General features: G+C 39.9%; 2 protein-coding genes across 2 annotated transcripts in view; both read right to left on the bottom strand.

The window, feature by feature from the left end:
* LOC138039696 (uncharacterized) overlaps nt 1–12,500 on the bottom strand; it is a 218,669-nt gene that overhangs the window by 33,799 nt on the left and 172,370 nt on the right. The gene's annotated exons all lie outside the window — the stretch shown is intronic.
* Nucleotides 1–12,500, bottom strand: part of LOC138041859 (uncharacterized) — a 143,559-nt gene that overhangs the window by 29,336 nt on the left and 101,723 nt on the right. The window contains exon 9 of the mRNA XM_068887538.1: nt 1,840–2,260. Coding sequence (XP_068743639.1) covers nt 1,863–2,260 — 398 coding nt within the window. The 3' untranslated portion in view covers nt 1,840–1,862. The remainder of the gene's footprint in view (nt 1–1,839; nt 2,261–12,500) is intronic.

The following is a 12,500-nucleotide window of genomic DNA, read 5'->3' as shown; positions in this document are numbered from 1 at the left end:
AGAATCGAACTCTTTGATGATTTGTTCTGCGTCTCCCATCAACTTTGTGGCATATAGACGATGCCCTTGACGCTTCTGCTTCTTTTTTGAGGCCATATTAAAAACCAGAAATAACGTCGAGTGGCTTGTCATTGTCATTACTTGATTTCAAAGTCACCATATCCAAGATGGCAACAGCTCTTTTGAATTCTACAAAAAAACAGCCAAGAAACCACTATTTGTCCACCATCAATCAGCTATGCCAACCAAATCCAAACACAACTTCATTCGCAACGAGCGAAAACACATGAAGGACAGATGCTCCTCAAATATATCTGCAAAACAACACCTAAACACGTTCGATGACATCCTTCGCCTCAACGGTTATCCAGAGGACAGTACAGAGCAGACGAAACGCCCACAAAATCCTCAATGAAACCACCAACCTGGCAACACAGAATGGTCATATCTTAAGATCCCTTACATCTCTGAACGACTCAATCACAGGATCACTAACATTTTTAGAAAAGAAAACAACATCCCAGTACGCATTGCCCTCAAATCCTACACGCTCAGACAAGCCCTATCCCACACCTCCACGGAGCGCAAATGCACTAGAGACAAATGCCCTATCTCTAACACTGGATTATGTTTACGAAGAAATGCAGTGTACCAGCTCACGTGTAACAGCTGCGACCAACAATATATTGGTAGCACTACACGCTTCATACATGACCGCGTAAGAGAACATATCAACAACGGAAAATCCTCTGTTAAAAACACATCTATTCCTGCAAGAACGAATACTACAAAGGCATTGAGGTCAACATAATTATGAGCAAAAACGACCCCGCTAATAGGCTACGCCTCTATGAAGCATTTTACATTAGAAAATACAAGCCCACACTCAATTCCCGAGAAGAATGTACTGAATTCGCAGACCTTGCATTTTAATATTCTATTTTAGAGACGATTCCTAAGCGCTTTTAGAGGTCCTTTGTTTAGAGACACTCCATCATTAGAGATTTGTATTCTACTCACAGCTTATTTCTATAGCTTTCATACATACATCACATCTTTCACACATTTCACCCTACACCTTCTTTGCATATATATAGCGAGCGCGGAATATTTTCTCATCACTGATGATGCCGTTGATCGGCGAAAGCTTGGATTTTAGTTTTTACTTTTTAAACAGCAGTTTAAGGCCTCAATAGAACATTTCTATATATATTTTAATCATGCTGCTGAAGGACAACATGAACATATTAAAGTGTCAGTATTCCTTTTCCACAAACCACGTCCGGTGTAACAAGAACAGATAATCACTAAACTAGGGTAAACTGATTAACGAATCTGTGTGCGGTTTCACGAGGGTTCATTTTCCTAGGCTATTTCCGTTAATTGTTCTATTATTTCAATTCAGTTCAGTTCAATGTAGGCTCGATTTCTTCACATGCGATATCGGTTTTTAGCGTAAAACTTACCGTGGCATTCACTAGTTAGGCAATGAATTTTTCGGCAGAAGATAGCAAAGAAATTATTAAAGCAGCAACCGGAAACATCAAAACGCGGACAATTCGAAACCTTTTATTTTCACTAACCCTACTGACAGTAAGAATAAATAACCAGAGACCTCCGCTTTTAGGCTTGGCTAAATCTATATATTAGCTTGATGATCTTCGAAGCGTCGCACAAGTTTTTTCTAGTAATTATTCTTAAATGTTTTACCAAACCTTGTGTTTATTCGAAATTCTAATACTATCCTCGACTTTTGCACGACTGCACAAAAACCTACAAAAAAGCATTTTTCAACTGCTAATCACTATTGACTCTGCAGATTCACTTGAGTGTGCTTACCGTTGGACACAGTGTCGTTGTAGCTAATAACTGTGTAAGTAGCTGTGAACGCCCAGTTCCAATAATAATAATAATAATAATGATAATAAGAGCTCCAAGAACTGACTGGAACCACCATTCCTAGGCTTTGACCTTCGTGCGAGTAAAATGTTACGATGCCAGATAAGAGACGACCACACATTCTTGTACTTGGTTTTCCATCTGCGTAGGTTCCATTTTGAATTTCCAAGTAATGACGAGTGCATGACCTGTCCCACCATAAAATGTCCATGTATTGAATCTCTAACTTGACTTTTTCTCCTTTCTTCGCTGCGATCTGCCAGCTGTAATGATACCGGCATTCGTAATAATAATAATTGAAATATGAAATAAAATGAGACGATTCCATTCGTTTCATTCAAAAAACGTTGGTTCGAAAACCCTAAAAAACAAAGAAAATAAATTATTACCTTTGAACAAAGGAAATAATCTCAGATGAATGTAACAACTAACTTAAGCAAGGAGCCTGAATAAAATGACTTTCCCACTCGGCAACAGTGCGGGACAGTGATTGACCAGTTGCTATTATTTCAAAATGATCCCACTTAATTCTATGGTTGGTTAAGAAAACATGATCAGCAATTGCAGATTCGTGACAATTTGTAGTTAGGGCTTTAAAATGTTCAGTTTTTCTGTCACGTAATCGGCGTTTCGTTTTCTATATACAGAAATCATTGCAATCCCACAGGGGAAGACGATTTGAGATCTAGAATTTTCGGAACATGTGTTGTAAAATTTCTTGCTTGCATGCCTGTCCTAGGATTTTCGAACATCTGAAAAGTGGTATAATTACCCATTTTTAACGGATTTTTACCATGAAAAGGTCACCTAGAATTTTCGGGAGCCTTTTTTCTGGCTGAAATTTTCGAAAAGGTAAGTTTTGAACCCTATGATTTTCGGATCACTAGACTTTCAGCTAGGAAATCCGAACAGATGGAAAATTGTTAGGGGATAGAAATGTGCCTATATTTACCATTTAAATACTAAAATACGTTTAACAATGCTATGTTTAAGTGATTTTGAATTATATTCTCGTTGGGTGCCTCTCATCCCAGCAGTTTGCTCTGTACACTACTTTTGATCTGAAGGAAGAAGCGAGTTTATCTTGTAAGGGAAAAAAGACTTGATTCTTCGGGTGTTCTGAAAAACTATTTTGAGGTTGAAAAAACCATAGCATTTGTTTATACAAGACCTCAGCTGTTTTCTGAGGTGTTTGCTGTGATGATCTAAGAAAGGTAGAACATAAGAACTTCTTTTTTCCTAACTGTACAAGATCTTTTGGCTTATTTTTATATTTTTCAATGACATCATTTATATTATATTTAACTCTTAAGGTCATCTAAGGTAAACTCTAACAATCGGGGTGACGAACAAATTCTAATGCAGCGATTAGCCAAAGTGCGGACTAGGTTTATTTTGTATTTACGCGGAGTAAAAGAGTCTCATTTGGTATAAAGACCGGTGAATGTCTTCTTTCGGTAGATTGATGTTAAAAAGGAGTTGTCACGATTGCGTTTCATTATCAAGGAATGGAATTTCATCGTTTTCTTCAAACTCAATTGTGAATTTAATGTTGTTGTGTCTCCCATTCAGGTAATGTAAAAAACTTAAAGCATCATTTTTTTCTTGAAAAGAGTAAAGGCATCGTCCACATACCGGAACCAAATAGTAGGCTGATTGATGTTCTTCATCACCAATTTTTCTTCAAAATCGCATATGAAAATGTTTGCCAAAACAGGACCAAGTGGAGAGCCCACTTGCCACTTGCCATCAATCTGGTCATAGTATTCACCACATGATCAAAAACAAAATGACTCTTTGTTGCAAACAAGAGTAAATTCTTTAGGACCAATCGCTTCTCGCTTCCTGGAATTACTGACTTCGATGGGCCTTGAGCAGCACGTTGACAAGCCTACGCACATCTCTGGCCATACGCTGGATCTAATCATTACGCGATGCTCGGACTCTTTGCTCTGTGCGAAGCCTATAACTGACTACTTGATCTCTGATCATGTTACTGTCTTATGCGATCTCCAGTTGGGTAAACCACCCCCGAAAGTAAAACAAGTGTCCTATAAGAAAATCAAGGGCATTGACAGGAAAAAGCTAGCGGCTGAATTGTCCTCCTCACAGCTCTGTCAAAACACTCCCGATACACTTGACGAACTTGTCAACAGCTATAACACGACCTTAGTTCAAGTTCTCGACCGGCAAGCGCCATTGTGTACAAAAGTGATACGCTCCAGACCGTTGGTCCCTTGGTTTAACGAGGAAATCAAGGTAGCAAGGAGGGAAAAGCGAAAGGCCGAGAGGAAGTGGCGACGCACCGGCACAAGAGAAGACATGTTAGCGTATAAAGCAAAAAAGAACAGTGTGAATGCTTTGATGAATGAAACTCGATGCAAATTCTATAATGACTTTGTCCAGGATAATAGTACCAATCAACGCAGTCTTTTTTCGGCAGTGAAGAAGCTCCTTAACCAGAGGGACAACAGGGCTGTGTACCCCCCTGTGAATAATAACGTTAAACTGGCAAATCAATTGGGAACGTTCTTTGTTCAGAAAATTGAGACCATAGGTTCCAAGCTCGACAACATGGCGCAAGGGCTGCCATCCCCTCCCAATGACTACGCCACAGTACCACCTTCCTCGTTCAGCAAATTCAACCCCCTTACGGAGGAGAGGGTTCGCAAACTCATCGGAAGCAGTGCAAAAAAAAGCAGCACTCTGGACCCCATGCCTACCCCCCTAGTGATGGATTGCATCGACGTCCTTTTACCGATCATGACGAAAATGATCAATCTATCACTTGAGTCTGGGTTGTTCGCGGATGACTGGAAGTGCGCACTCGGTCTGGACCTCCTATACAAGAACTACAGACCTGTCAGCAACCTGCAGTACGTTTCTAAGCTGATTGAGAAGGCGGTGTTTGAACAGATACACACCCATATGATGACCCACTCACTATACCCAGAGTTTCAATCATCATATCGTCAAAATCATAGCACGGAAACAGCTCTTGTTAAAGTTACGAACGATATTCTCATGAAAATGAACACTCAAGAGGTCAGGTTCCTGGTCATGCTTGATCTTAGCGCCGCTTTTGATACGGTCAATCATAACATCCTGCTAAAACGTCTGAACGAGGAGCTTGGGATATGTGGAGTGGCCTTAGAATGGTTTAAGTTGTACCTGGTCAACAGAGGTCAGCGAGTCTCCGTCATGGGATCTCTCTCAGAGCGCTTCAGCTTGGACTGTGGTGTCCCACAAGGGTCCTGTCTGGGCCCCTTGCTTTTTGTTATCTATGTATCCAAGCTATTCTCGGTTGTTGGGGATCAGCTTCCACATGCACACTGCTACGCTGACGACACGCAAATCTACCTGAGCTTCAAGCCTAACAGTAGCACGTCCCAGGAGGATGCCGTTCGTTCAATGGAATGTTGTATCGAGAAAATCAGGCGCTGGCTGATCCAGGACAGACTCCTTATTAACGATGATAATACCGAGTTTATGATTATTGGAACTCGGCAGCAACTTTTTAAATTGCAGGCTATGAACATTAAAGTAGGTAGTTCAGAGATTAAACCTAGCTCGCGAGTTCGAAATCTAGGTTGCTGTCTCGACCCCAACCTGCATATGTGTGACCACATAACAAACGTATGTAAGACAGCTTTTTACCACTTACATAACATCAGACGCATTAAGAAGTATCTATCGAGAGACAGCTTACTCCATCTGGTACACGCATTCATCACGAGCAGATTAGACTACTGTAATGCTTTACTGTATGGCCTTCCCAAAGAACAAATAGCTAAGTTGCAACGGGTGCAAAATGCTGCCGCTAGAGTAATAATGGATGTTGGGAAGTATTCCCACATAACTCCGGTACTCTATGAGTTACTCTGGCTACCAGTGCAAGCGCGCATTCAATTTAAGATTCTGCTATTACCTTTCAAAGCCATTCATGGCCTCGCGTCTAGTTACATCAGCAATCTTTTATCTATTAAATGCAAGCCCTCGTATATTCTTAGATCCAACTCAGGCATTCTGTTGAAGCCACCAAGTGGGAAGATGCTTGTAACCTTGGGTGGGCGCGCATTCCAGGCATCAGCACCGCATTTGTGGAATGAGCTCCCATCACAATTACGTACTATTCAATCTGTAGATGTTTTCAAGAAGTCAATTAAGTCATTCCTTTTTAAACAATTTTTCCTTGATTAGCAGTTAAATATATTAATGTTATATTGCCATTTAGACTTGTGATCATCTTTTTAATTGTATTACTTTTAAGTTTTTAACTTATCATAAATATCCTAATTATCTTATTTGTTGATTTTATAGATCTTATTATGTAAAGCGCTATTGATCTTGTCACTGTAAATAGCGCTATATAAGCAATAATTTATTATTATTATTATTATTATTATTATTATTATTGGACATCGAGCAGAGCAAACACGCTCTGTACATGTCTCCAGTTTTATCGTCATTTTATGCTTGAATTGATATCTTAATTAGTTAATCTCTGTTTTGCTGCTTTTAAATGGCCTATCCACGTTTTCTGTTCATTTTACTGGCTGGAGTCGTCTGTTCTTTCTGTGAAAAAGATTTTGTCTCGCTGGGCCGCCATGCGTGGCGCTGCAAACAACGAATTCATCGACCGGAACGTCACAATGTTGGAGAGGAACAACTCCCGAATGATCATGATCCTGTAGCAGACACTGCTTCTCATGTTTGTCTCACAAAGTGCTGTTGTGGTAAACTTTGTAAGGGAAACAGAGGATTAAAGATGCATCAAAGGAGCTGTAGAGTTGTTTTGGGTTTGAATGATCAACTTCGCGCTGACCTCAATGATATCACGCTCACTGATCAAGAATATGGCAATGGAAGTGTTCCTTTAATAACCTCTGGTGTCTCTTCTCTTCAACCTGGAGATTATGGTTTTCCTGATATTAAAACAGCAATAAATCTACCTAAATCTGACGATCAATGGATAACGGCCAACGAATATTTCAAATCAGTCCTTTTTCTTAATCATCCAATCACGGCTCAGAATCTCAGCTCAAGTATCAAACTTTTAAATGACACTATTTATGACTATTTCTCTGCCAACTTTGGTCAAGTCGCACAAGCTACTGATGAACGCCTGATAAAAAAGTACGAAGACAAATCTAAACATGATCTGAAGAAATCTCTCAAAGTCTTAAAACACTCCGCTAGCGCAGATATCGCTGAAATAAAATACGTATCTCGCCTACTGCGTGACAAGCTGCGAAACAACACTTCTCAAGTCAACACTGACCCGATGAATCATGATTATTCCATCTCTAAAAATTTCTGGGGTTATGTCAAAAAGATCTTCAATATAAAAGCCGAAATGCTCCCTTCATTCTCCATGGACGAGTGTTTTGATTACTTTACAAGAACTCTATCGTCACTAAATCCGACCAGAGTCTTCAACCTTCCAAGCTGGATACCAACGTTATCTGATCCTGTTATTCCTTTTAACCTTGAACCTCCTACATACCAACAGATATCAAATGTGATTAGAAAAATGAAGGCTTCCGGTTCTCCTTGTCCCTTAGATCAATTATCAATCATTTGTTTTAAAAGATGTCCGTTCCTTCGCACCTATTTATCTGAAATTATCCGTACGGCTTGGTCAACTGGATCCGTCCCAAGCGAATGGAAGAAAGCATGCACAATCCTCATCCACAAGAAAGGAAACGTTAATGACCCTGCCAACTTTCGTCCAATTACTCTGCAATCTGTGCCCTTAAAGGTTTTTACCTCGTGCCTTCGTAATGCCATTTTCAACTTCCTTGCCGCTAATAATTATATTGAACATGAAATTCAAAAAGGCTTTACACCTGGTCTCTCAGGAACTTTTGAGCATACTGCTCAAATGGCTGACATCATTAACAAAGCTCGTACCAAGCAGCGTTCTCTTGTCATTACTCTCCTAGACCTCAAAAACGCCTTTGGTGAAGTTCATCACAATTTGATTCAAACCGCTCTTCATTACCACCATATCCCTGATCATGTCAAACTTCTGGTTAAAAGTCTGTACACTGATTTCAAAACCTCTAATTACCAATGAATTTCGTACTCCATTTATATCTATTGGTCGTGGCGTACTTCAAGGTGATTGCCTCAGCCCTCTTCTTTTTAACTTGTGTTTTAACACGTTTCTCCAGCACATTAAATCTGAAAAATATCGTCAATTTGGCTTTTCCCTAAGGTTCTTAAATCCGATCCACTGGTTCCAGTTCGCAGACGACGCCGCTGTTATAAGTGGTCAGGAATCAGAAAATCAGCACCTAATCAACCGCTTTATAATCTGGTGTCAATGGTCTAATATGATAATAAGGGTTGACAAATGTTTTACTTTTGGAATACGGAAACTGTACACCAGATCTGTCCAATATCTACCTAAACTGTTGATAAATGGAGTTCTTGTCCCGTGTGTGGAAATGGGTGAATCATTTCGTTACTTAGGACGCTACTTTGACTTCAACATGTCTAACAACCAACACATGTCAGAATTGTCCTCTCTTGTACAAGACTTGATGTGTGACATTGATGAGAAACCACTGCATCCCAAATTCAAACTTCTGCTGTACAGCCGCTATGTGCTATCTAAACTGTCCTGGCATTTTACTGTAGCTGACATATCAAAAACCTGGATAATAGCAAATCTTGATTCTATAGTGAACGGCTATATTCGAAAATGGCTTGAAATCCCGATATCTGGTACACTGAGTAATGTTTTTCTAGAACGCAATAAATTTGGCCTTAATATTTGTCCTCCTTCAGTTAAATTCACTCAGTGCAAAACAGTTCTCCGCAATTCCTTAAAAGAGTCACGGAATGATTCTCTAAAAGATCTCTGGAAGTCGTCAAGCAGTCACACCAATATTCAATACGATGTGTTCAAATCCACCAAGGAAGTTCTTAAAGACTTCCGTTCGAATCAAGAAGACAAACTGCAACACCACTTAACATCTCAAGGTTTCTTTTTTGCAAATGTTATCAAGCACTCATTGTCATCTGTTAACTCTATTTGGTCGTCTGCCCAGTCTCATTTACCCAAGAACATCTACAATTTTACCATTCGCTACATCAACAACTCCCTTCCTACACGTACGAATATGACAAGATGGGGATTATCACAAAGTCCTGATTGCTCCTTTTGCCTTAACCCTGAGTCACTCCTCCACATTGTCGCTGGTTGTCAACATTTCCTCGATCGCTTCACCTGGAGACACGACTCAATTCTCAACTTCATTGCCAATTCACTTCAACCTGTAATTAATGATCGCTCTTCACTCTATGCTGATGTCAATGGCTTTCCGAGTCCTTCAATTATAACTGGTGAAAATTATCGTCCAGATCTTCTTTTCCTAATACAGTCCAAGTGCCTATATATTCTAGAACTAACGGTTGGTTTTGAATCTAACCTTAAAAACAATGTAGAACGCAAAAAAGAAAAATACATGAACGTGGTCAAAGACATGAGAAGTAACTACAGATCTGTCAAATTTGTAAACCTTTCCATGAGCTCCCTTGGTGTTCTCTCCAACGAATGCTCTACGTTTTTAGAAATGATGAATGACATTGGCATTGACAAAACGCAACAACACTATATAATCAAAAAAATGATAAGTCTCGCCATTAGAGCAACATATTTTATATTCTGTCGTAGAAATAAGACTTGGGATAGCCCAGACTTAATAAAACTGTAATATATGCATATATATATATATATTTTTTTTTATTCATTTGTAAATACAGTATACAAGTATATCACTCAATTTCAAGCAGCCAGTTGTTAATTGCCTATACGTAGAGAGATTTACAACTGTAGTCGAAGACAAATAAAGTTTCCATTATTATTTGCGAGGGCATACAGCTTATCAAGGCAAATTTGAATAGTTTCATCCAGCGGGACAGTGAATAGTGAACTGACATGAAAATAACACATGAATTCGCCGTTGTGAGTGTACTGTTTGGCCCATTCGTCAAAACTGAAGGAGTCTTTAACTGAAAAACAGTTTGTAGAGATACGTTGGAGGACGCTTACAAGGTAAGATGCAAGGTTGTAGTTGTAGGTGTTCGTGGAAGAAACAATTGGACGAAAGGGACACCCAGTTTTGTGAACCTTTGGTAGTCCATAAAGAATCCCACGTGTGGAACCATTTGTTAGGATCTTTTGATATGCGTAGTCGTCAATCAGGTGATCTCTTTTTAGCTGCCGAAAGTAACAAATCAAACTTTGTTCTCTGGATTTGGTGGGGTTTTCTTTCAGGTTTTTTGAATTTCGTCTTATCGGAGATCAACTGTTTCATGTTGGTCAAGCAATCATGCTTATTTACAATCACGACGCCGTTTCCTTTACCCGGTTTCGTGATGATGATGGAGTCATCTTTACGAAGATTATTGAGGGCTTCCCATTCTTCTTTGCTGAGTATATGTTTCTGCATAGAGAAGTCACATGAATAAATGTACTTTAAGCTATCATGAGTCAGAGTGGGTCCGTGTCTTTTTAAATCTCGAAAGAGCAGTTCGAAAGAGCTTTTGGCCTCATATTTTTCAACTTTTTTTTGGTGGTAGACAGAAACGTAAACCTCTTGCTGGAACACTTTGCTCTGTTTCCGTTAACACAAGATGCGAATAACTGAAAATGATTGAGTCGTTGTCCTAGTTTGAGAGATGTGGAATTCCTTTCTTTCGTTTTAGAACATTGAACTTGGCGGTGGCCTCATGGTTAGCGTGCTCCACTCCGGATCGAGTGGTCCGGGTTCGAATCCTGGCTGGGGACACTGCGTTGTGTTCTTGGGCAAGACAGTTTACTCCCACGGTGCCTCTCTCCGCCAAGGTGTATAAATGGGTGCCGGCAAAATGCTGGGGGTAAACCCTGCGATGGACTGGCATCCCATCCAGGGGGGAGTAAAAAAATACTCCTAGTCGCTCTATGCCACAGAAACCGGGATAAGCTCCGGCGCTGATGGGCCACTTGGCTCGTAAACAGACTTTTAGATCACGGATAAACAGAGACTCTTTAATTTTACAATGCATGTCTGATCCACCAGTTGCTAATATTTCAAAATGATCCCACTTAATTATGTGTTTGGTTAAGAAAACATGATCAGCAATTGCAGATTCGTGACAATTTTTAGTTAGGGCTTTACGGGGCGCTTTAAAATGTTCTGTTTTTCTGTGAAGTAATCGGCGTTTCGTTTTCCCTATATAGAAATCATTGCAATCCCAGTAGTTTGCTCTCTACGCTACTTTTGATCTGAAGAAAGGAGCTAGTTTATCTTTGTAGGGGAAAAAAGACTGGATTCTTTGGGTGTTCTAAAAAACTGCTTTGAAAACGAGGTTGAAAACGAGGATAGGTTAAAGTGTCAATTAAAAAACATTTCTTACAACTACATTTATCAGGGGTACCCAACGAGAATATAGTTCAAAGCCACTTAAACATAGCATGGTTAAACTCATTTTAGTATTTAAACGGTAGATATAAGCATATTCTTATCCCTTAAGAGTTTTTTATCTGTTCGGATTTCCTAGCTGAAAGTCAAGTGATCCGAAAATTATAGGGATCAAAACCTACCTTTTCGAAAATTTCAGCCGGAAAAAAGGCTCCCGAAAATTCTAGGTGACCCTTTTAGGGTAAAAATCCGTTAAGAATGGGCAGTTATACCATTTTTAAGATGTTCAAAAATCCTAGGAGAAGCAGGCAAGCAAGAAATTTTACAACAAATGTTCCATACATTCTAGATCTCAAATCGTCTTCCGAACAGATATTTTCCGAAAATTGACGTTGGGTGCCCTGATTTATTAATGTGACTTCTCTAAGCAGAAACATATACTCAGCAAAGAAGAATGGGAAGCCCTCAATGATCTTCGCAAAGATGACTTTATCGTCATCACGAAACTGGATAAAGGAAACGGCGTCGTGATTGTGAAAAAGCATGATTACTTGACCAAGATGAAACAGTTGATCTACGATGAGACGAAATCAAAACAACTGACAGAAAACCAGCCCAAGTCCAGAGAACAAAGTTCAATCTGTTACCTCCAACAACTAAAAAGAGATCACCTGATTGACGACTTCACCCTTCAAAAGGTCCTACCCAATGGTTCCACACATGGGGTTCTTTATGGTCTACCAAAGGTTCACAAAACTGGGTGTCCCTTTCGTCCAATTGTTTTTTCCACGAACACCTACAATTCTACCTCGACATCAGTCCGAGTCACTACGGAGTTACATGAGAAGCATGGACATGCTTATCAAGTCATTGCAGTGTTTGCTTTTGAGCCAGTCGACACGATTTTATAGCGATTCCAACCCTTTGGACAGTGCTTTACAGGAGTCACCGAACGTGAGTAATTTGCCTTGTCCTTTATTCGTTTTCCACTAACCTTTATTTTCCGTCAGAAATCCTTTATTTAAATGGCGGACGAGCTAACCCCATCCTCTGTGATCCCAATCTGCCCACCGGGCGCTACAGGTGACCCGCCGGGTCAAAAACCCAGTCTGGAAGAGACGCTGGCGAACCTAAGCCAAAATATGGGTCACATGGCGGACATGATGGGAAAAATGTATGATCGCCTTA

The sequence above is a fragment of the Montipora capricornis genome, chromosome 3 (genome assembly GCF_036669925.1).
Source record: "Montipora capricornis isolate CH-2021 chromosome 3, ASM3666992v2, whole genome shotgun sequence".
In the NCBI taxonomy this organism is placed as follows: Eukaryota; Metazoa; Cnidaria; class Anthozoa; order Scleractinia; family Acroporidae; genus Montipora; species Montipora capricornis.
The sequence above is the reverse complement of the archived record's forward strand: the minus strand, read 5'-3'. Positions and strand labels throughout refer to the sequence as shown.